The following is a 26281-nucleotide window of genomic DNA, read 5'->3' as shown; positions in this document are numbered from 1 at the left end:
GTGGTAGAGATAGTTCTTATCCTCATCCAGAATCATTGGATAACCTGGCTGAAGACCAGAAGGCATAGCATATTTGCATGATAATGTGTGGGATCCATGTACACATTCTAATAGATAAAAACTGAAACTTTGAAAACCACTTCCCAAAATATAAGTCCAGAGCACACAACATATTTGTTTACATAAAGCCAAATAGATTTGCATATACGGACTATAAAGTTAAATGATTTTGAGTCTTCTAGCAAAAGAGAAACAATAAAGCTGGGAACAAAGCATTTAATCTTCCCCTTCTCCACATACATATGTTTACACTGCTCCTTTTAGGAAGTCTAGAACTGCTATGACCCAGAACACATATCTGTGTCAGTTAGGCACTTCATTTTGACTGGTAACTCAAAGTAAAATTCCAATAATACATCTGATTTAGCATGCAAGAATTCAAAGACGATACCAGTGATAGAAAACTAGGATTACAAGGAACAGAGTGGTTTAATAATTCAAAATTGGCAAATCCTACAATATCCCACCAACAAATCACTACCAAGTTTGGATTCTGAAATACTGCCTTTAGACTTGGTGAACATTCGGATGCACATCTGTCTTTGAGATGTGTAACCGCTGCCCTATCATTTAGCCCTATCACAATATGTTCGGTCATGCTTTATGAACAGATTACATTATGTGAGATCCACAAATGTGGAAACCATTGATGGGGAATACCCTTTTAAGAGCTGGGCTTGATAAACCTACAGTAAACAGGGATTTCCTATTTAATCTGAAGGAGAAGACCAATTTTACAACAAACGCTTCGGTTTTTCGTAACAATTGCTTTTTTGAGTGAGTCATCAATAACTACTCAAGAATCCAGATAATTCAAGCACTCGGATGCTAATTGTCATGATTTATGGGTCCTCCTCAGAACTGCAAGGGTCAGATATCTAACCTCTTTGTGCAAGGACTTAGTTCTAAGTACCAAGACAAATTGGAAATCCAGTTGGTCTGTGACCCATTCACAACCCACCAAACGACACTGTGCAGGTATTATTTTCTTTTGATGATTAAGGAGTTCAGAGACATAGTGGAACTCCAAGAACACTTTTGTAAATTAATTATACACTCAAAATAGCACTAAGAGAAAGGGGATAGAAACTTAAAAAGTTTATTTATAAAATCGTAGTCTAGAGCATAAAATATAAACGGTAACCAAACAGAGTGAGAAAATAAATGTATCAAAGCATGACATGGCCAGCCAGAGCAAGATTAACACAATTAGTACATCCCTTGTATCAAAACACCCTATTGCTATTTCTAAGTGCTATGTTAAGATTTGGCAGAAGTAGAAAATAGCAAGCCTATAAATAGACTTCCTTGAGAAGGATTGCACAGTATAGCTTTTTTCAGTACAAAATAACTGTTTGGATTTCTCTATCATAGTCCCTGCCCAGGAATGATGAGCAGTGCCAGGCCGAAGGCTACGTTGTTGCGCCGCTCTCAGACCCCTGAAACAACCCTGGCTGGGGCTGCTTTGTCAGACCAGACTGTCTTGATCTCTGGCCAGATAGTTCAGCCACGAGGCCTCTCCAAACTATGGGCAAAATCGTTTTTTTTACAGCACCTGGTCGCCAATTTTCATCGCAGGTTTATAAGTTTGGCAATGCTAAAGTCCCAACAAGATAAATTAAATATGGCGATATATGTGTCAACTTGATTCACTTGTATATATTTTAGTCTGCACTGTAAGTATCCGTATTCATGTGGCAGTGACCAGATTATAAACAACAAAAATATGTCAGCCTAGATAGCAGGCAGATATGACGCTAACAATTCTGCACATGTCTAAATGTCACACTTTTTAACAGAAAGAAATAAAAGTTTGAAGGTAGGCATGTGATAAAAATAGAAAGGAGTTAAATGGACCCTGTCACAGTGTCAATCATTTTAGCAACACAAAAAGATGATGGATGGAATGCTGAACATTGGCAAACATTCACCCTCAGTACAGAGATCTGGGCCTAAATCCATTTTTTCTTTGCTCACCGTGCCATTCCAGTTTGGAACCAGCCATATTCAACTCACTCTTGACCCCCATGAGAACAGTCCAGCACGAACTGCCAGGCCAGGTCCTCCTCGGACAGGAAACATGAATAGTGTGAAACCCTGTTTCAGAGTATCACCCCTTATCAGCCAGGCTAGCTTGAATCCAATGGCATTGTGAGCATAAGATCACGTCTAGGGGTACTCTTATCACTTAGGACGACTATAGCAACACAATAAGTTGATGAGGGGGGATGATGAACAGGGAGGTCCAGGCATGGCAATTCGGGCTGGACTGTTCCCACGGGGTGCAGGGTCAAGACAGCTTTGCATATGGCCCACTCCAAACTGGGATGTTATGTTATGTTAACTGCGATTTATAAAGCGCCTAATACCGGCAGGTCTCTAAGCACTGAGAGACAGTAGCCATAGCCCACCCCAATAAGTGAATGTTAGCCCCCGGTCAGCATCTGCGTTATGTCCAGGCCTCTATGAAGAGGAAGGTCTTCAGTTTTTTTGCCTGAAGGGAGGGAGGGCTTTTTCTGACCGGAGGTGTCCAGGCAGCTTGTTCCACAGCTGCAGGATCAAGACTGAGAAGGCTCGACCCCCTTTAGCCGTATTGTTAAACAGCGGGCAGGCCAGCTGGCTTCCCTTGGATGACCGAAGGGTGCGGTCGGGACGTATCTCCCTAGGCGCTCCTTGATGTATCCTAGGGCTTGCCATGAAGGGCCTTGAGGGCAATGCAGAGGCCCTTGAATCTAGCTCGCTGTTTGACGGGGAGCCAATGTAGCTGTTGCAGCAAAGGTGTGGCAGGCGCCCGTCTGGGGAGCTTGAAGATCAGCCTAGCTGTGTCATTCATCGCTACTGGCAGTTTGCCTAGCAGCTTTTCCGGTAGTCCAATATATAGCGCATTGCCATAGTCTAGGCGGGACATGATCAGTGCGGTCACCACTGCCCACATGGTGGAAAATGAGAGGAGGGGTAAAAATTTCCTTAGCTGCCTCAGCAGCCCCACACAGGTCTCAAACACAGAGGCTACTAGGTTAGACAGTGTGAGTTTGTCATCTATTTTAATACCAAGGCTTTTTACAACTGGGGCTGGAGTTGGAGTGACTCCTAGCTCCTGTGGCCCGAAGCGGTCGGTTCACGGGATGGCATGGTGAGCAAACACAACGATGGATTTAAGCCAGATTTGTAACTGTGGGTGAGTGTTTGACAATGTTCAGCAATCCAGCCATCATCTTTTTGGTTGCTACAGTGTCAATGACATGTCCATCAAACCAAAACAAATGCACTTGCGGCCTACATCAGGACTGCATTTGTTTGAGCACCATAGTAAATCTAAAGCGACTTCATATGGGCAGACAACTATATCTTCCCTTACAACAGTCTAACCCAGATACAGAAAAAAATACGGGGAAACAACTTTAAAAGGTTTCCTTTATTCTGAAACTTATGGTTGGAGAGGAGGCCAAAACTGCAACAGCTTTTACTACCAATGAGGGAAGGAAATAGTTTCAAAGATAATATTGAAAAAAATACCAGCCATGATGATTACTAATGGATTCATGTTGCAGATATTCCGACTCATCTATATAGTCTTCTTAGACATGGAGCTAATCAATCATTGAAGGATATTATTGACAGCTTAGAAGGGTATTGAGGCAGGAAGAGATCAGTCATTCCAGTCTTATGATACTCCTAATTAAAAAATAATGCATACTGTACCACCATTGTGCACACTATAGGGCCTTAAATGAACAAGTGCCCTTGATTTCTTATAGACTTTTTGCCACCCACATCTCACTTGCCCCCAATGTGCACAAGAAACCCTAAGCCACCATACCGTGCGATTTCTGGATGTAGCGGACCTGCTTTTTCCCCACTTCATTTGAACTCACTCTATAACTTAGCATATAGCAGTTATCCCAGATCTTATTAAATTTGAAAAAAAAGACCTCTAGAAAACTGTGATCCAACAGGAGTTCTTTTAGACACCTGCATTGAACACTAGTTTCTCACAGATATTGTTCTGATATTTCAGGTGTTCCTACTTGTTTTCACCAAGCTGGGCCCTTACGGGCAGCACCTTCTGCAAACGCAAATTACTACTTTTCAACCCTTCCTAAAAATACTTGCGTAATTTATAACTTTCCCTAAAATATTCCAGGACTGGAGTTACAATAGTGAATATGCCTTCTGGAATATTTGGGGAAAAGTTGTCCTTTGATCTTCTAGTTTCTGCCTTGACCTTCAAGTGTCTGCCATGTCCACTACTGCCCAGAGGGCACAGTTCAGTGCAAGACACACGAATGCGAGATATTTTACGACCCTCCTCCATAGTGACCGAAACCTCTTGTATACAACTGTTATGCCTCCAAAAATGCCCCCAAAACCTACTGGGAAACTCAAAGAATAATTAGCTGGAGAAATTATCTATACAAACATTTAGGTTAACTGTTAGCTTCATTAGTTGCATATTTCCTACTGATCCTTCTTAGTAATCTTTTTACTCTTTGAAGCAACCACTCACTGCCTGCGCTGCTTGTGGAAAGGATATGTGCTTAAAGCAATCACAGCTTCTCTATTTGTTATAATTAACAGATAAGTATAAAACTGTTAAATGCAATGAATTACTACCTCTGCAAGGCACTCACACCTACCTCAGGGTCCTCTGCATCGATCTGATTCAAAGTGATGTCATTTGTTGTTAGCCACTGGAAAACTACATCCTGTGGAGAATGTTAAAGATGACAAGAATCTGAATAAACTGTTTCCATATACTAAAGAATTTGTATTTGACAAGGTTAATATTTGTAGCAAGTAAATATTACCATCTCTTTGTAAAATTACTATCAATCAAAGCAAGAATAAGCAACATTGTATTTGATACTGAATAAACACGCTTAAGCAGGAAAAGCTGTATAAAATAATTTTAAAACCCACCTCTTGATAGACCACATTTTTTAAATCAAGTCCTGGAGAGGTTTAAAGTGGATAATGGAAGTGTCTGGTAGACAGTGGTGCCTAGCATTCTCTAACAAGGTCATTTGTGTTTCAACCCCTCTAGTATCCAAGACCAGGGTTGAAGTTGATACTTAACATCTACAGTAGGTCCTCGAGTGTATGGTTGGCCTCAAAGGCTGCTCCCAAGGATGTTCAAAGCTCACCTTAAACCTTAAGTCAGTTTAAATAAACAGAATAAGAGGTAAAGTTGAGGTTGTTTAAGTAGAGAATTGCTGTACTTAAAATAATGTATGCTGAATTTCTCATTATTTTGTTCTTTTTTTATTATTATAGATAAGTAAAGATTACTCATCAGACAAACTGGTATTCCACGGAACGATATTCTACACAGTGAACAATAACTCATTGTTATTGAGGTGGAAATTCAAAAGCAAACAGCACCAAATAGGTTAATGTCTCAGTCAAATATAGCTGAAGGATTTTTGATTGAGAAGGCCAGGCAATGACTGATCATTTTAGAGAACGAGATGGTAGTAAAAAAAAGGAAAATGTTAATTAATCTGGAAGCATTTGTTAGTGGCAGGTAGTACTGTAGATTCACATGCTGTGCATACATCCCCCATTTAGGCTCAAAGGTGTACAACTTATTTTTCTTCAAAGAAAGTCTTTGAGTCACAGGACCTAGTGATGCCACCTATTAGTGGTAATGCGCATGAGCATTGATTCCATTGTTAGATTGTCTTATCCCGCACGGAGGGCGAGATTGGAGATGGAGCATAGAGATACAGTAAAGATAACCATACAAAGCGGAATATGAAAAATAACAAAAGGTAAAAATATTTATAACAACCACAGGCAACTGGGGAGGAGGGCAGGCACATGTAAATTTACAGCACTACATGACACAAACTGATTCTTACAGTGTAAGTAACCATACCTGTTTGTGGTCGGTGTGGCTGTAGGTACATATGCTGCGCATAGACTGCAAAGCAGTCCACCCAAAACCAGTGGCTTAGCCTCAGGATGTTGTGAAAGACTGGAAAAGTGTACAGTGGGCAGCCTGGCCAACCTTAACTTGCGGTCAGGCCAGGACATCCACATAGTAGTATTTGGTAAAAGTATGATGATGGACAAAGAAGATGCTTTGCAGAGGTCAGCAAGTGGTATGTTATTCGATTAAGTTAATGGGGAAAAGTACTTGCAAAGAAAGGCTACAAATGTGGATTGGGGCACCAGTCTGGCAAAGCCCAAAGGACGGCTTACCTCTTGAGGCTCTCAGGACCACAAAGACACTGGCAGTTTCAAAGGGGGGCACAGGTGCAGTGAGTTGGATAGTTTGAGGCTCTCACAGTTCTCGGTGCACTTGTGGAAGGGGAAAGAATCACTGCAAGACTACTTGCATCTGTTGAAGTCCCTTGACGTGCAGGTAAGTTTGGGCAGCGATGGTGTTTGGACTGAACACAAACAAGCCTTAGTGCTTACAACAGGCTCCGGTACCCGGGGTATTGGAGGAGGGACCCTTCGGGGTAAATAAGTATCTAGAAGTCTGGATGGGTTGACGGGGCTGACCTCTGGACACTCTGTGACTTCATCACGGGCTGCTGCTGTGTTGGTTAACCCAGTGGTCAGCAGATCGGTGAACCGGACTGTGCGGTTGGTGCCTGCAGGCAAGTGGCACCTACACTTCAAATGAGATGCTGGCTGGCAAAGTGCTGGCAGCTCTCCAAGACTTTGGAAGGGGACACAGTTGCAGGACGACTCGTGCCTTTGTAATTGTTAGGACAGGAGCAGGCAGGCATGGTTTGGCGCTAAGTCCACAGCTAGTCCATAGTTCTTGCGTTCTTCAGCTCTTCTTTGTCCTCCTTCTTTAGTCAGTCAAATCTGCGTTACTGGTGTCAGGGGGGCACCTAAGTACTAAATTTAGGAGCATTAAGGGGGAGTGAAGAGAAGTAGCCAACGGGCTACTTACCCATGGGGTCACTACACCCCCTATATGACCACTTCCTATGGGGAGTGGGCATAACCCTGTCACAGAGTTCCCAAAACCAAGATGGTGGAATCCTTCTTTTGTGGAGCACATCAGATAGCCCACTTTCAGTCAATCAATCAATCAATCAGAGAATTGTCAAGTGACATACTCACCCATGAGGGTCTCAAGGCACCGGGGGAGGGGGGGCGGGCGGGGGGTAAGCAGCTCCAGTCAGTCGGAGAGCCAGGTCTTGAGGGTCTTCCTGAAGATGTGTAGAAAGGGAGCGCGTCTGATTTTGATCGGGATCTCGTTCCAGGTCTTGGCAGTGATGTAGGAGAAGGCCCTTCCACCCGTTCTGGCTCTGCAGATGCGCAGGGTTTCGGCGAGGGCAGCAGATCGGAGGTTCCTCTTGGGTACGTGGAAGGAGATTCTCTCGTTGAGGTATTGGGGTCCGATGTTGTGGAGGCATTTGTAGGCGTGCTGAGTGTCTTGAAGGTTACTCTCTTCTCGACGGGGAGCCAGTGGAGGTCTCACAGGTATTGGGTGATATGTTCTTGTCGAGGGATGCTCAGACGAGTTTGGCTGCGGTGTTCTGTATGGTGTGGAGTTTGCGGAGCAGAGACTTGTTGATTCCGGAGTAGAGGGCGTTTCCGTAGTCCAGTTTGCTGGTTATGAGTGTGTGGGTGATGGTTTTTCTTGATTTGGGGGGATCCATTTGAAGGTCTTGCGAAGGATGAGGAGGTGTTGAAGCAGGTGGAGGGGACGGCGTTGACCTGTCGGGTCATGGAGAAGGAGGAGTCGAGTACGATGCCAAGGTTGCAGGTGTGGTTGGGCTGCCGAGGGCAGTTGGCCACCAGGTGTTGTCCCATATGGTGGGGGAGGGTCCGAGAACGAGGACCTTTGTCTTCTCCGAGTTGAGCTTCAGGCAGCTGCTGCTGCTCATCCAGGGTGAGACGTCCTTCATTCCTTCCTGGAAGCAGAGTCTGGTAGTGACGGGATCATTGGTGAGGGAGAGGATGAGCTCTATTAAGGCTGTGACTAGCCTGGTGATACAACATGCCTACTTGCAGAACTAATTTCCCACCTGTCCTGGTGACAAATGGGCCTCAGGGCAGGGGGTGGCATCTCCTAGGTCTGGGAGAAGCCACGGTTGCATTTCAAAGGTGACAATGCCCTGGACTTCATACACTAAATCACTGGCCATCCTGCTGGAGGAGATGTTAACATCTTCCTCCAGAGCAAACATTGCTTCGGGCCTCAGAGTGAGGGCTCTCACCTGCAGGGGTCAGACACTTGCCTGTGGTAGCAGACTGTACAATACATGCCAGTCAGGACACTAGACACAGGTAGGTTTTTCAGGGGCTACCTCTAAGGTGTCCTTTGGGTGCATGTCATAATTTTTGCACTGGCAACACTACAGATTTATTAAGACAAGGGGTTTGATACCAAACAACATAGGTTTCAGGGAAGCCATCATGTAGTAGGGTAACTCACAGTAACCAGTGTCCAATACATGTACTTTAAATGGATTCCCTGTTCACTTGTACCATCTAGTGATTGAACTAGACAGCACAGGGGCATATCTGCTCATGCAGATATGCCCTCACATGTAATATAATGCACCTTTCCTTAGGGCTACAAGGCCTGCTGTATGGGTGACTTACATATATAACATGCAGTGACTTTTGCATGACACACAGTCAGTGTGTCATGTTGTATTTTCACTCATGATTTGCACCATGACACGCAGTCTGCACACAATTTGTATGGGAGTCCCTTTGGGTGGCATAATACATGCTGCAGCTCTTAGGGACCTCTTTGGTACCCATATCCTAGGTACCCAATTTCTAGATACTTACAGAGGTGCCAAAGTGTGTGCCAATTGTGTTACAATTGGACCATTTTACCTTTTCTTAAGGGAAAGAGCACTGGCACTGGAGTCTGGTTAGCAGAGACCCAGTGCACGTCAGTCAAAAAACATCAGTACCAATGGCAAAAAGTGGGGTTGACCATAATAAAAAAAGCACTTTCCTACACTGTCTTCAACCTCCCTTCTGTGGGCCATGGAAGTCGAAGCACTGTGGCAAGCTCTTCGGTTCTGAAGGATCTTTTTCTGTTTCAGAACACGAGACACGCCGACCAGAATCTTCACAGTGTTAGGGTGAGAAATACAGATTGCAGACTTCCTGGAGGCCTGTCCTCAGATACTTGGTGTGGCAAGCAGGGTAGAACCGAAATTGAGTCTTTTTCATCACAGGAACATCCTCGACGTAAGTGATGGTATATGTAGGAAGCTGGCTTTTTTGTAGTATGCCAAAACGAGGTATACTATGTAGAAAGACCATACGACCCATTTTGGCTTATAGGGCTTAAATTATTAATCCCAAATGTTCTCTTTTGTGGTAGTGTGGGTGAGCAGTTTAGGTTTATCAGAGGGTAGTATTAGTGCATTTGTTGAATGCACACTGAATTAATAAATGAGACACACACTCAATAAGAAACTTAAGACCAAGTTAAAAAAATAACAAGTATTTTTATATATATTTTAACACCAAGAACTTTGTAATTGGGTAAGTACTTTGAAGTATCAATTTTTACAGGTAAGAAAAATGGTAGCACAATTGCATTTTTACGTGGTAATGCTTTCCTATGGAGAGAAAGGCATATACTCCATATAGGTACTTGCAATTGTTTTTCTGTTGTTTTTTTTTTTTACTTTTATATAGCGTGAACTTGACCTGAGGGTATCAGAGAGCTTTACATGAGCACCAGTTGCATTACAAATGGACACATTCATTTTGTTAGGAGATTAAGTGATTTGTCCAGAATCACAGGATGTTGAGCGTCCCTGGCGAGCCTCGAACACGGTTTCCCAGCTTTGAGGTCAACCTCTCTAGCTGTTAGGCCACATCCTCTACCCCCCACCCCCCCTTTTAGGACTTAAGGTACTAGAGTGCCAAAGTCCAAAGTTAGAGTTTAGCTTCCCTGGAGCATCAGGGTGTGGATGTGCTGGCCGGGTTGGTAGCCTTGCACACTACACTGTAGGAAAGAGGGGGCCACAAAGAAACATGCTGCAGAGGGGTACTTGGGGACAAGTCCGGGAGCTCCCAACGGGAGGCTCAACTAATGAGGGTCATGGAGCACAGTGTATAGTTGTGGATCTTGGCTGGGGAGCTCGGGTGCAGAGGATTCGGGCAGCTGGGCCTATGCATCAAAGGCACTCACAGTTCTCGGTTAGACCTGCAGAGGGGGGCAAAACAAGACAGCTGGGCCACTCTTGGTGCTGGCCTATGATATGCGGACGTCCCTCTTCAGCTGGTCAGTTGTTTCGGCGTTGGAGTTTGGATTGGGCTTAAACAAGCTTTGGTTGCTGGAAGGGGTCTGGTACTTCGGCTATTGATGCTGGGCAGCTCTGGTTGGTCCTGGCGCCTTCACACTAGGTGGGAGACAGATCTGACTTTTTGGAGCACAGTGACCTCCGCCTGAACGGCTGTTGCGACGGTGGACCCGGTGAACAGCAGAATGGTGAACCGGACGTTGCGGTCGGTGCCTGCAGGCTGCATGGAAGTGGATCCGCCACTTCAAGGGAGATGGCTTGGTGAAGTGCTAGAGGATCTCTGAGGCTTTTGGAGGATGCACAGCTGCAGGACAAGTCGGGTTGTCGGGACAGGAGCAGGTAGGCAGGCAGGATTTGGCACCAAAGTCCACCAGGAGTCCACAGTTCTCGCTTCTTCTGCTCTTCTTGATCCTCTTCTCTCTTCAGTCAGACAAATATGAGTTCCTGGTGTCAGGGGACCACCTAAATACTTAATTTAGGGGCATTAGGGGAGTGAAGGGTAGTAGCCCCCTATAGGACCACTTTCTGCGGGGAAGGAGCATAACCCTGTCCCATAATTCCCCCATAATTCCTTTTCCACCAAAATCAAAATGGTGGAACCCTTCTACATGGAAAACATCAGGCAGTCCACCCAAGGGGTGTGACTGGCCTAGTAGAGCACCACACCTCCTTGCATAGCTAATTTCCTGCACGTACTGTTGCCAGATGGGCCTCAGAGCAGGACATGGCATCTCGCAGGTCTGGGGGGAGCCGGGATCACATATCAAAGGTGGCAGATGCTTTGAAACCTATGTCCTTGTTATGTAGATTCACTAGCCAACATGCTGGAGGGTGTGTAAACACCTCCTGCCAGATCAGGCATTGTTGCTGGCCTCTCAAAGCGTAGGCTCTCACTTCTGGCGGTTAGAAACTAGTCTGTGGTGGCAGGTTGGACGATATCATTCAGCTAGCACACTAAGACGCAGGTAGGTTTCCAGGAGGCACCTCTAAGTGGCCCTCTGGGTGCACATCATAAACAAATCTACTACTGTCATCAGTAGGGATTTCTAAGATGAGGTGTTAGATACCAAACACAATAGTTTTCAGTGAAGCCATCATGTAGCTGGGGAACTCATAATGACTAGTGCCCAGTACATATACCTAAGAAGGCTTCCTTGCTCACTCGTACTATCTAGCAATTGAATTAGACAGCAAAGGGGCATATCTGCTCAAGCAGATATGCCCTCACATGTGATATAATATACCCTGCCCAAGGACTATAAGGTCTGCTGTAGTGGTGACTTACAAATATTGCATGCAGTGCCAGGGGGCATAGCACACAGGGTGTGTGCCACGTCATGGTTTCACATTTGTCTGCATAATTTCACGCATACTGCAGTGGCAGTCTGCATTAGTTTGGTGGTGGGTCCCTTAGAGTGGCACAATACATGCTGCAGCCCTTAGAGACCCTCTTTAGTAGCCATGCCCTAGGTACCAGATGTACCATTTACTAGAGACTTACAGATGTGCTTAAGGTCTTGCCAAATGGGGAACAATAGCACAGATATCTTGTTTTAGGGAAAGAGAAGTGGTACTGGGGACCTGGTTAGCAAGAACCTAGTGCACTTCAGTCAAAATTTTAACAAATACCATGCATGGGTGACATGTCAAAAAGGGGCACTTTCCTAAAGTGTTCCAAGAAGCCGTAGACCAGAACGGAATCAAAGATTATGCAACGGTAGAGACTGATGAGTAACTGTGATTGTTTCCACAACTGACGAGGAACAGTCCAAAGGCCCAACGAGAACACCACGTGGCGTCGAACCAGAGCTCACATCAAAACATCAGAACCCAACGCAGGGGTGTGGAATTTAATAAAATATCTACTTGTCCATGGAGCAGGTTGCGTCATAAATCTAATTGTCCTGTAACAGAATTCACTTATCCCTTTGGTGCAAAGTAGTGTGGCGACAAATTATGGCAGCAATCTCATTATATAAGAGCTCTGATATAGCCTCTCTGAAAATGCCAGGGCTCATTCCATAGTAGTGTTTGAATACTTGCAACCCCTTATCTTGCCACGTTTATGCAGATCTACACACTGGGGCTGAAGGTAGCGGTAAGCAATAGTTCCAGGGTTAGAATGCCTTTTTTCAGTCTGTGCAAACCTACTAACTGGCATGTTCTCGATAATCTTTTCCCATACTGAGAAATCTTGGAAAGTTACTCCTGACAATGGAAGACGGAAACCTTCTTCCAGAGTTGGGAAAAAAGTGGTTGGAGGGAAAATGAACTTGCAAACAATCAGATTTTTGCAGGAGCAAATCTACTCATGCATATTTGCTCATGCTAAAATGCAGTTCACAAATATTTTCTAGGAGTACTATTTCTTGTCCTACTTCTGTAAATTCTTGGGAGTTCATGAAAGCTGTATAGCTGCACTTAATGCAAGGACATATACCATGGGTGCAATTTTGAGACTTTTTAAAAATAATTGGGCCCCTAATTTGGTCTGGCGTTAACCATGCCTTTTGCATTTATTAAAATGTCTCTCTCTCTGTATCAGCTGGCTTCACTTTGAGTGACAGGATTCTGCTCTTTCACAGGGAGCATATCGGCACACAAAGTAGTTTTGTTCAGTGCCAGTAACTACTGTGGCAGTGTGTGCCTTTTGAAACCACACAATGTTTGCTTTTGCCAATGTTTGTTATAATCGTGAGGGCCCAGTAGCTCCCACACCAATATGGTTTTACAAAAATCATGCCAAAACAAATCGCACACTGACAAAACTAAAAAGCTGACCACCAATTTCAGACCTACTGGCTTTGCCAATGCTCGTTTATTTTTCTTTCCTATAATCTTATTAAAACTGGTTACATTGATTTTCCATTATGTATATTTCTGGGAAATACTAGCATGCATCAACACATGTTACTAAATGATGCTGCAAAGAAATGCTACCTGAAATTGTATGGTAGTTTAGCAAAATGTTTTATTTCCACTTTCATTTTTTATGAAGATTTTATTTTGAAAACAAAGACTCATCAATCTTGCTTTCAAGTTTCTGCAAATATTTACATCAAATCAGAGAGCATTCTGGGAGCATTATACATAGCCTCAGATTACTAAACTAGGGCAGTCAGAGTTTACAACAGTTACTTAGAGCACTCTCCCTAATAATAATGGCTTTCAATTAATGAAGCATAAATACAAGTTTGAACAGCATTAACCCCTTCCCCGCTCATGACGGAACCACTCCGTCATGAGCCACGGGTGCGCTGTGCTCATGACGGAGTGGTTCCGTCATGCTGCGGCGGTTGGCGGCCGCTCCGCCCACGCGGCGTTAATTCCCCGCCTGTGCGGGCGATTAGCGCAATGGGCGGAGACGTGACGGAACCACTCCGTCATGAGCACAGCTCACCCGTGACTCGTGACGGAGTGGTTCCGTCACGAGCACAGCGGACCCGCAACTGCCCCCAAACCCCCCCAGCGCCGCGGCGGAATTCCTGCCGCAGCGAAGGGGTTAACATATGGACATACAGACCTTATTTTTAACTGCATTTAACTGCATTTGGTGAACCACCTAGTACGCGCTACCTGCACTGTTTTGTGCATTACAGAAATAGATATTTCGCGTGTTTGCGCTCTAACTTTTTAATTATTACCTGTTTTGCCTATTTTTGTTTGTTTCTATGTTCTTAGCCCCTGGTTTTATTGTAGGCCCCCCACACGCACTATAAATTGGAGATTCACCGCATTTTGCGGGCCCTCGTCCCCAGAGATCGTTTTGGCGGCCATCTTGGGTGAGTGGTACACCTGACGGCGCCTATTTCTATTACGGTCCTGACGTCACTCGGGCGCTCGACCTCGACCCCTATTTAAGGGAACTAATTTGGTGCTCGGTCTCCTACAGACCTTATTTTTAACTGCATTTAACTGCATTTGGTGAACCACCTAGTACGCGCTACCTGCACTGTTTTGTGCATTACAGAAATAGATATTTCGCGTGTTTGCGCTCTAACTTTTGAATTATTACCTGTTTTGCCTATTTTTGTTTGTTTCTATGTTCTTAGCCCCTGGTTTTATTGTAGGTCCCCCACACGCACTATAAATTGGAGATTCACCGCATTTTGCGGGCCCTCGTCCCCAGAGATCGTTTTGGCGGCCATCTTGGGTGAGTGGTACACCTGACGGCGCCTATTTCTATTACGGTCCTGACGTCACTCGGGCGCTCGACCTCGACCCCTATTTAAGGGAACTAATTTGGTGCTCGGTCTCCTACAGACCTTATTTTTAACTGCATTTAACTGCATTTGGTGAACCACCTAGTACGCGCTACCTGCACTGTTTTGTGCATTACAGAAATAGATATTTCGCGTGTTTGCGCTCTAACTTTTTAATTATTACCTGTTTTGCCTATTTTTGTTTGTTTCTATGTTCTTAGCCCCTGGTTTTATTGTAGGCCCCCCACACGCACTATAAATTGGAGATTCACCGCATTTTGCGGGCCCTCGTCCCCAGAGATCGTTTTGGCGGCCATCTTGGGTGAGTGGTACACCTGACGGCGCCTATTTCTATTACGGTCCTGACGTCACTCGGGCGCTCGACCTCTATTTAAGGGGTTACTTCCCGCGCAGCGGATACGCGCAGTGGATCGCCGGACTTCCGCCGGAGTTTCTGCCTGAGTTTAGCCCATCTGCGCCCGTCAGCGTCCCGGAGGCGTTCGGCGTGGCAGGTATTTCTGGCTACTATGTTTTCCTATTCTGCTTAGGACCTTTACTCCTTGCGCGACAGGGATGCGTCCTGTCGCTCAGTCTTTCCTGGCCGATATAGGGGTAAACATAAATGCCCTGGCTGTAAATGGCGTCCTATCCGCAATTTCCCTTCCCCCCGCTCTATTAAGGATTTTAGCATTAAACATCAGTGTCTACTCCTTAATACGAGGTCGTTGCATCGACACACTCAAGAGATTTATGATCTCCTTTCAACGACCAGTCCTACCTGTCTGATGCTCACTGAGACATTGCTTAATGAATCCTCCCACCCGGACATCGCATTAGCCATTCCCTCAGACTATATCATCCATCGACAAGATAGAGACAAGGGTAGGGGGGGGAGGAGTTGCCTTGGTTGTGAAAAAATCTCTTCCGTGTATGGTGATGCGCCCAAATACCATCGTAGGTGCTGACTCTCTTGCCTTTACCATCTCTTTATCGCCTCAGCAAGCGCTGAAGGGTCTTGTTGTTTACAGACCTCCGGGCCCGGTGGGATCCTTCTTTGACGATCTCCAGCAGGTTATGTCGGTCCTTGTTTTAAGATCGGAGCGCTGTATATTGGCTGGTGATTTTAACTTCCATATGGATGACCATCAAGACCAGGATGCTATCAAGCTGCTGGACGTTACATCTACTCTGGGTCTTTCCCCCTATATTTTTGGCCCGACTCATGATAAAGGCCATACACTTGACCAGGTTTTTTCCACCTCACCTATCACGGCTGTAACACTTCTGCCAGTTTTATGGTCTGATCATTGTCTTGTTCAGTTTGAAATACCATCTATTACGACCTCTATGGCCAGTGCTACGAGACAGCAGGGTAGCAGCTATAGGGCACTCCATCGGGTGACTCCGGAACTGCTAGCGCAGGCACAGGTGAATCATCCCATGCCACATACGGGTGACCTGGAGAAAGACCTGGAGAGCCTGCAATCTTGGCTTCTTGATAGATTAAATGAGCTCGCCCCATTACAGACACCCAGGTCTGCCGCCCAACGGGTCTCGGCCCCTTGGTTTACGGAGGAATTGGCCCATCATCGTAGGCAATGCAAAGTCGCTGAGCGGGCCTGGAGAGCCCAATACGAACCGGATGCTAAACAACTTTATAAAACCATGATGAAATCATATCATGATTTAATACTTCAGGGCAAGAAACGCTATTTTGCCAAAAGGATTGAAGATGCGGCAAACTCCTGTAAGGAGATTTTCTCAATTGTGAGGGAATTCACTAGCCCGCGGTCAATCTCTGCGCAGGACGCTCCGGTGGAGACCTGGGCCAACACCATTGCTAATTTCTTCACCGCTAAAATCAGGCAAATTCAGGATTCTTTTCCTCGGAGACCTATAGTTGACTCATCAACTTTGCCGACCGAGACAACTCCTCCGTTGCCTTCTGGCCCAGCTCTGCTACACTTCCCGCCCCTTTCGGCTGACGCATCCTTAGCCTTGATGAGGAACCTCAAATCGGGCTCACCGCTAGATCCCTGTCCAGCTAAATTTCTAGCGAGAATGGCAGATATAGTTAACCCTATAGCTAATCCCATTCTTAATCTCTCCCTGAGTCAGGGATCTCTGCCCCAGTCCTGGAAACAGGCCATGGTCATCCCTCTTATTAAAAAGCCGAATCTTGACCCAGAAGTGCCTTCCAACTATAGGCCTATCTCGCTCCTCCCAGCACTCACCAAGATCCTGGAGAAACACGTTCATAGCGTGCTTTCTAACTTCCTGGAGTCGAACGAGATACTTCATGAATCCCAATTGGGCTTCCGCTCCAACCTGAGCACCGAGACGGTGCTCCTGGAAGTATCTGAGATCGTGAAAGAGGTGCTGGATACCGGAGGCATGGTGATGCTAGTTATGCTAGACCTGTCGGCGGCGTTTGACACCGTCCCCCATGAGGATCTCCTCACTAGACTACACGACATCGGACTGGGGGGGACGGCGCTCAATTGGTTTTGTTCCTTTCTAGCCAACCGCCGGCAGACGGTCTGGGTCCCACCTGGATCTGCCGAAATGCCGCCATTGGGAGTCGGAGTGCCTCAGGGCTCCGTACTGAGCCCCACTCTATTTAACATCCTTATGACCCCTCTGGCGACACTGGCAGAGTCCTATGGGGCCCGGATCGTCTCTTATGCTGACGACACCCAGCTTCTGTTCACCTGCCATAAGAGCGAAGAGTTCGATGGAGGAAGGATCCGCGAGTGCCTTGGGGCTGTTTTTAATTGGTTTCAACTCTGCAGCCTCAAGTGCAACTCGGACAAATCCGAAATACTATTCTTCGGATGCCCATCGGAACCAGATTGGCATGGATGGTGGCCTGCTGACATGTTCCCTCCAAGTCAGTCATCTAAGTGGGCTAAGAACCTGGGAGTAAAAATCGACAATGAGCTTTCGCTAAAATCCCAGGTTTCTACTCTGACGGGAACATGTTTCGGGATCCTTAGAATGTTGCGTAAATTCCTTCCCCTTTTATCTGAGGAACATCGGAGGATAACTGTTCAGGCACTTATAGGATCCAGATTGGACTACGCAAATGTGCTATATCTGGGTCTGCCAGAATATCTCCTTCAGCGTCTGCAGGTGACCCAGAACGCTGCTGCTCGAGCGATCTTTGGTCTGCATCGTCGTACTAGTGCCTCTAATCTTCTTCTTGCCCTCCATTGGCTTCCTGTACGGAAGAGGATACTGTTCAAGGCCATGACCCTAGCCCATAAGGCCCTGCATGGTAATGGTGCAAAATATCTCCAGAAGAGGCTGGAATTCTACCGACCTACACGATCCCTTAGGTCGGAAACATTAGCTCTGGCTCGGGTACCACGTATCAAAAGGGCCCGCCTTGGTGGCCGGTCCTTTAGATTCCTTGCCCCTCAGCTATGGAATTCTCTACCGGTGCCCTTGAGGGCTACGTCGAACTTGCTTGCCTTCAGGAAGGACTTAAAAACTTGGCTGTTCTCTGGTTAGTCTGCTTCCTCTTGTAGGCTCCTGTCTTGTTACTGTTATGTTTTTCCAGTTCTCTCTTTAGGTCTGGAGTACAAAGCGCCGGGACACTCCTTTGGAGTAGCCGTTGCGCTATATAAGTCCCATGTTAACATAACATAACATAACATAACATAACAAAAATATTACCTTAACTGCAGACAGTGCCCTTCCCTGATCAATAATGTGGTACTGCAAAATAGCAGCCAAAGGGTTTGTGCTGCAGGGAGTTGGGCCTACAGGTCCCAAGGACAAAATACACATGAAAACTTGTTGTCCTTGACAACAAAACAATATGTACTGGGCGTCGGGCTATAGGAATTGCACATCCCTGCCGATGACAGAGAAAAGAAATCATTGGCAGAGGAGCCAATGTCAATGTGCGTTACCACTGTTACTAGGTCTCATGACTCAAAAAGATTTCCTTTGAAGAAAACCAAGTTGTACACGTCTGAACCCAACACTAGAATGCGGAAGTATACGCAGCATGTGTATCTACAGCCACACATGCCACGAACATCTGTTTTCAAAGAGAGATAGCTGATGTCACAGGGCAGTGCTGTTCCAAAAGTTTTTTTTCACAGTTTTTGCCAAATGTATGTGCGCTTCATTGCTTTGTTTGTAATGTAAAACAATGTAACTAAACAGAATAATGTAGAATGCAATAGCAAACTGCAGTGTGTACTGGACACTATACTAATATCAGTGCCTTAAATTAGGGCACTTTAGTTAAAACCAGTAGATGGATTTAATTATGTAAAGTCCAACAGAATGAGCTCAGTTTAGTTGTTTTCCGTTAGCGGCAAGACTACTCGAGTCAAAAAGCTTCCAGAGTTACCTCAATGTACTTGGACTGTAATAAGAGCAAAGCCGAAGATCATGGAACACACCCATATCTGCTTTACTGGCAGGCAAATTGAGTGGGGCTGTGATGACTTTTCCTTTAAAGTAGCTCAATGTCATGGTTTTGCTCATTGAAATTTGGATGATCTTCACATGGAGAAAGATTTTTAGGACCAGGAATAATATTTTTATACTTTTATCATAAGAGTCTGCAAGTTCAACCATAATTACAGCGGCTCGCCAACCACACAAACTTGCAGTAATAGACATTTGAAGTTGCTCAATTTTCCACGAAAAAAAGATGTTTAAAAGGGAAAAACAGACTTGAAATGCGGAAGAATATGGATTTCCCTGACCTGCTGTTGCAAGTTCTCATCGAACCAAAAACTGGAACTCTACTCTCAAATTCAAATCTTAACATTGTAGCACATATTACTGCTCTGAATGGAGAAAAAAAACAAATTACTTCTTTTTGGTAAAGCTATGAAGTGGGTGCTGCTTTTCTGGACTGCATTACTTTTCTTTGCACCGGTGAAACAGACAAACAGCTCATCAAATACATGGCAGTCCATAGTATCAATGTATAAGCTAATAGCATGCCTTGGTTCCAACTGGTGTAGTCTGTTCTCCTCTTCAGATGGCTGTGGCAGAGAAATGAACAAAGGCAGTGTGATGACATTCCCTGCATGAAAAGGGGACATCACTTTCAGGAGAAAGGACTCAAGAGAACTAAGCACAAGCTTGTCAATGAAAAGGGTAGTGTAGGATGCTGACATTATAGAGCTTTCAGGTTGCTGATGTGACATGCAGATGTAACTTCAATAAGAAACACAGTCTTTAAAGTCTAGAGAATCAGATGTTCAACACAAGCACACATCAGGAATGTTAGAATAAAATTGAGGTCCCACTGATGCACAATGAAGCAAGCAGGGAAAACTTAAGTGAAAGTCATCTTAGGAAATGCTTCAAAGCAGGTGATTTGAACCTCCAGGACCGGTTAGACAGTCAGAAAGAGATTGGCAGGTCTGATAAGTAATACCCAACAGATTTACTGCCTAAAGATAATATGAACAGAAGGACATCAGACAATCTAGCCTGCAGAGGCTCAATCTGTTGTTCATCACTTCAGACAACAGAATAAACCGATCTAGTGGAAAGGCAGAGAGGAGCCGAAATTGCCCCCTCCACTTCAGAAGGCAGATCAAAACCTCTCAGTTGGTTCCGCTCAATCTCCAAGCATGAAAGTGTAGATTGTTGAGGTAGCATTCTGTCTTGCTGCTGGGATAGAAGATCCACCTGAAGAGGAAGTTGAAGGAGGAAACAGATTCTGAGGGTCAGCCATTTGGATTACTGGCCTAATCAAGGTCACTGGAGTCAGCTATCCTTGGTTCTGCCTGACTTTCTTCAGGACCCGCAGGATCAGCGGAAGAGGTGGAAATGGGGCTATAAGGCCATAATACTACCAAAAGTAGAATGGGTCTCCTAAAAACAACTAAAAATAGAAAATTCTAGAGTGCAGCAGTCCATACAATAAAGGTGCGCAAAAATACCCTTTCCCACATGCAGGTGCAGACACCACTCGAGATTGACGAGATAATACTTGCTGAGTTTGTCTGCCCTGATGATGAGGGATCCAGTCACGTCACTCAAGGTCAAAGAAATCTATTGAAGTGCCAGCCATCACCACAAAGCATTACAGTACCAAGTGGAGGTCATGCATGTTATCTGTCACTACCTGATCGCCATGTCCTTGAAGTGCTTAGGGCCAACTAGATGGCTCTAATTTTCAGTTTATACAATAACACTGCCCCACATGGGACCACAGATCTCTGGTCTCCACCTCATTTAGGTGACTTCTCCAGGGCAGGAATGACATCTGTCACAACTGCGAGCTCTGAAGGGGGGCAAGGAGAACAGTATGTTGTATGTCATATGGCATCAGCCATCCATCAGTGAAGATCTTGAACTGTCTCATTGGACACACAAACTCACTTGTCCGAAAAGTGTTCCCAATGCCGAATCCACTAAAGCCGCAGATTCCACTGAAGGGCCTGCATGTGCCAATGGGCGCAAGTCGCCAGCAGGGTGCACATTGCCAAAAGCCAAAAAAAGCCTCACAAGCATCAAGGCCAGTACCATAGCTCTCACCTGAAACTTTGGGATCATGGTCTAAAAGTTCCAGAAAGAGAAACGAAGTTCCTTCACGGTGACTATGCCCCAAACGACCCTGAAAAAGGAAATGTTCTGGATGGGCAGGGTAAAGGATTTGGGTTGGTTGTTAGAGAAATCTAGTGTGGACTGTAATGACACCACTGCCTGTAGGTAGTATGAGATTAGCAGATTTGAGTCCACCTCAGTAGCCAGTCGTCGAATAGAGGAATACATGTATCCGAGACTTGGCCTTCATAAAGACCTGAAGGACTGATATATGGCCAACGGGCTGAATTATTATCTGTAAGTGGTCTGAACCTATCAAAAATGGAGGAACTTCCTTTGGTACTTCTGGACTGGCATAATAATGCCTCCTGTAGGTCCAATGGTACCATTCAGTACAGCAATACATAAGCAAGTGCCATTTGAACTTGCCCTATTTTGAGGAAAGAATTCAAGAATCTGGTGTTCATATTCAGTCTCAGCCTCTGTTCTTGGTGAACAGAAAGTACTGAGAGTAGTAACCTAGCCCTCTCTGTGGCAAGCACGAGTTTGAGCACCCCTTAAGCAATCAACATTAGCACTTCTCTGGAATATTTGGAAGACACATAGGTCCAACTTGATGAAGCACCAATAAGGTAGCAGTTCTTGATCCTGCTTCCTAATGGTTTCAACATATAGCTGCTGGGCGAACTAAAGAGGTCTTACATCGTCTCAGAAAAGGAGGAGGATGAGCAGTGCTACTTCTCCTAATGACCCTGTTCTCTAGCACCTCTATTGCCCTCGCCGTCACCCCCACAAAAAGTCATCATGGTTTCTTTACAGACCGAGAGAGATGTTGCTGATGATACTAGAGACCCATTGAGTATCCTCTGAATTTTATGTATTGATAATGTAGTGGAGGAAAGTACTCCCAGTGAAAAGGCTGTACCTACTGGCTTGAAGTTTCTCTATAATCTCCATCAGCCTCATCATCAAAGGACTTTGATCCATCAAAGAGGCCTGTGATATCCCGATAATGACACTAGGGCCTATTGCACAGGAAACAGAATCAGTAGTGGAAGCAAGGTCATTGCACATATCCTATGATAAGAATAGCAAAGAGTTACACAACCATGTCTCAAAGGGCATGTGAGTAACCACCCAGGAGGCAAATTTCATTCAAGGATTGTAAAGCCAAACACGCAGAAGAAAACTCTGTCCGGTGGAGTGGTCGGAAAAGAATTTGGGTTCACGTACTCGTGGAGGCCAGCACAAGACTCTCAGGAGTAGGATGATGTATCAAGAACTTAGGGTCATCTGCTGCTGGAATGTAACATCTCATTGTGGAGAGTGAAGGGTTCAGACCAAGCTGTCAGGATTAGGTCAATCAGGGCTTCACTGAAAGGCAACAAGGGCTTAGGTCTGCGCCCTGCAAATCCTTGCCCCAAACGAATCATTTTCATATGGCGGACCAAAGGACGAATTTAGGGTGAACTTAGGAAAGTTATGCAGAACGCTGGAGTTTTGCAAGTGAGGATAAAATAAAGCATCTGAATAGTGAGAAATGACCATATTATCTGATTGCTCGTCATCATCCTTGCTGTATGAAGAAGTTGGAAACCTACTATGACGTCAGAATTGGATCCAAATATTCAGGGCAAGACTAGAAACCGAAACCGGCCCTGGCAAACTGCTCGGCCGGCCCCCCTGGTGGGTGTGAGGGGGGGGGGGGGTGGTGGCCGAGTTGTTTGGTAGGGCCAGCTTCCACCAAATTTGTTACAGGGGGCCGATATTGCTGGCCCCCGGTAACAAAAATGCCCCCTCCCCCCGGGGCCCAAAACCGCCCCCCACCCTGGCGGCCCACCGGGGAACCGCCCAGTGCCCGCTAAGGCCAGTCCGGCCCTGCAAATATTTCCCCTTATACTGTTGTCAAGGCAGAGAGACTGGAAACGAGCAGTTGTAAGCTTACTCATTGGCTTCGACAATATTGTATCTCAACTTTGGATGAGTCTTCGCCAAGGATGGCTCAGGAGTCGGAGAGAGATCTGAACTGATGCAGACATGAATAAAGTACTTAAAGCAATAGGAGGTGTACCGAACACACAACATGTAGTCCGTTGTTATTTCTTTTAATCTCTTCTTATATTTCACAATAGTTCATAAAAACAGCCAACGCGTTTCGTTCCCCGAAGACAGAACCTTTTGGAACTTCATCAGGGCTCTCTTGACAGATAGTATATTTCCAATGTAGCAAAAATGAATTCTAAATGGTCCAAATTTTAAGGGGCTCGCAGATCGTAATAACAAAGATTGGAACCTTTTAAATGGAATAAATATCAGAATACTGCATGATAGTCCATGTCAAGATTTTTAAGGATATGAGTATTGGATGTAGCCACCTTTTATTTTCCAACGAATGGAAGATCAGTCACCGTGATAAGAGGCCGCGTCTCCTGCCGAAATCTGATGGTGATTTCGGCAGGAGACACGGCCTCTTATCACGGTGGCTGATCTTCCCTACGTTGGAGACTATCCTCTCTGTAGGGACTATCGTGTCTGAATCAATATTATTTCTTGGATACATTCTTTTCATCTTGATAAAAGGTGGCTACATCCAATACTCATATCCCTAAAAATCTTGACCTGGACTATCATGCAGTATTCTGATATTTATTCCATCCATACTATCTGTCAAGTGAGCCCTGATGAAGTTCCAAAAGGTTCTATCTTTGGGGAACGAAATGCATTGGCTGTTTTCATGAACTTTTGTGAACTAAAAGAAGAGATTAAAAGAAATAACAACGGACTACATGTTTTGTGTTTGGTGCACCTCCTATTGCTTTAAGTATTTTGTGAATCTGTAATCGGTGGCATCAAAAGGTGCCAGGTGCCAGAGTATTGTGCACGATCACCCTGACAAGGCAGCAGAGACATAGTGATAGTGCTAGCCACTGAGTCCATCACCTTGCATTGGTTTTTAGACATGAATAAAGTGGCTAGGCCTGTGGCAGAGCAGTTGAAGTACAGCCCAGCACCGTCAGGGAAGCAGAATGACATCAATTGAGCCTGGAGGGACCAAAAGATACACAAGGCCAAAAGACACCCCACAGGAGTCTTGAAACAGTGAATAAATATTCAGCATGACCTCAATTTGTGGCAGAGTCAAGGTTGGCCTGGGGAGCTCCAAAGTCAGATGCCTGATTCATTGAATGTGTGATCTTTCATTGGATCAGGAATTTCTGGATGTCAAAGAGCTCTGGGTATGCTTTTACGTAAACTTGTCCATGCACTTCTCTTTTGCTTCGGCTTTGCCCTACCTTACAAGGGCAGCCTTGACAGGGATCAGCCCTACTTTTTATGTTCTGCGATGAAGAGCATGGCCCATTTTTGCAGTACTTAAAGCCATGCTTGAACCCAAGGCTCCATAAGCAGACGTTCTGCAGGTCTGTGATAAACAAATGTTTCCGATAAGCATGACACGTCTGTCTTGAATCCTGTCATTTACTGGGACAGCATGCCTGTACACTGCAAAAATAAAATGTAGTGCAGTAATAATAAAAACAAAATCTGCAGAAGTGAAGCTCCAAATCTGCCTCTTCAGCAGCAGGAAAAAACTGCTGTCTACATGCGGGCTCAGCTCTTTTATGCTGGTCAGTGTTGTGATGTCCGGTGGCAGATTGGAGATACGGTCAGAGATGTGACAGAAGATGCAATGGAAGCTGATGGTGCTACCTTTGGCATGCAGGAGAAATTGCAAGAGTTTTCAGATCCAGTCCGGCGCCTGGGAAGATTTACAAGGTGAGGAACCTACAGTTGGAATTATGAATCTGAACTTTCTTTTCTATTTTTTAAATAATGTTTTTAAAGTTTTAATTAACATACTACAATTGCATAGGATTTACATAGCAAAAGTAAGCACATACTGTTAAACCAGAATTTCAATATATCATCTCGTACGCAAAGGACCTCTCCCAATTAAACCCTCCTATTAACCCATCCATTTACAGATCCAAATCCAAACCACTTGCTGACTGAATATCAAGCATTAAATATAGCTGCTTTAAGCACGTCAAAGATAGATCTATCAATTTTTGCCAAATGGCAAAAGTTGTTCGCTTATATATTTAGAAAAATACGTTTGAAGCTCTTAGTTGTGGTCCCAACATCACTGAGAATCAGCGCTCCAGTATTTAGTCAAGTAGCAGCTCTCAATTTCAGGTGTTCCCTTAAACATTAAGTTGCTCCACTGATATCAGCATATCATCAACAGCCTTGTATTCCACTGAATCAAATTTCTGGGCTCCTACTTTTCATGATGCAACTATGGCTAATATTCGTACACCCAAATGTTGCTAGATAACGGAACAGTCTGTCGTTGCGGAGTATGTCATTGTTGGATATGCAGGTGGCTGTAGTTGCAGTATCAATATACTGAGGTCCTATGAGAAAGTACATTCACGATTGCCCACAGCATTGGGGTTAACTGAGTTGGACAATAGTCTTTAGGTTGGCAGTAGCTATTCTATTCTTGAGTTTTCTAGAAAATGAATTTGCTAAGCTCCTACCATCTCCAAATCTTCCAAATTCCCATCCCATGGCAAATTAAAGTCCCCTGTCAATTAATATCACTATCTGCGATACTAGTTATCCGCAACACCAAGCAAAGAGAAAAGCATGCTGATTAGAGGTACACACTGTAAATGTCAAACAATAGCCCTCATAATACCATTTACCAGCAGGAGTCTTCCATCCATGCCCCATTTTTTTGTATATAATATTAAATCTAACTTTCTGGTTATGAAATTAGCCACCCTGTTGTGCTTAGAATTAGCAGTAGAGTATAACACTCCTATGTGTTGTCTATGTCTCATTCTCACTTGATCCTTGTGATCCAAGTGTGTCTACGGAAGGCACATATTTTCAGGCTGTTGTTTTAGTAGGGGAGCCAAGTCCTTTCATGTTTTAACCATGCAATAGCATTGTCCCTATAAAAACTAATCTTGAGGATGGCAACGGTTTACTACCTAATTAACACTGGAAAACAACATATAAAACAGAGAATCAGTCTGTAAATTGGACAGGAGGTCAATTCCCATGAGTATTCCCCCAAAGGTGTAAGCAAAAGCTCTAGTAAAAGTTAATCCATTGAGGAGGTGGGCTGCTCAATGAGCAAACATCTAGGACATAGGTCAAGTTTTGCTCCTGTGTGTTTTGCTGAGATGAGCTGTATATTCCCTAGCAACCTCACTTCGGAATCACAGCTGTGAG

At 44.9% G+C, this 26281-nt stretch overlaps 1 protein-coding gene across 2 annotated transcripts in view; it reads right to left on the bottom strand.

Annotated features, from left to right (window-relative positions):
* The window catches only part of IFT52 (intraflagellar transport 52), a 236577-nt gene that overhangs the window by 81508 nt on the left and 128788 nt on the right, over positions 1 to 26281 (bottom strand). For both annotated transcript variants that reach the window (XM_085619219.1, XM_085619220.1), the window contains exon 9: positions 4698 to 4766. In XM_085619219.1, coding sequence (XP_085475345.1) covers positions 4698 to 4766 — 69 coding nt within the window. The remainder of the gene's footprint in view (positions 1 to 4697; positions 4767 to 26281) is intronic.

The sequence above is a fragment of the Triturus cristatus genome, chromosome 7 (genome assembly GCF_964204655.1).
Source record: "Triturus cristatus chromosome 7, aTriCri1.1, whole genome shotgun sequence".
Lineage (NCBI taxonomy): Eukaryota > Metazoa > Chordata > Amphibia > Caudata > Salamandridae > Triturus > Triturus cristatus.
The sequence above is the reverse complement of the archived record's forward strand: the minus strand, read 5'-3'. Positions and strand labels throughout refer to the sequence as shown.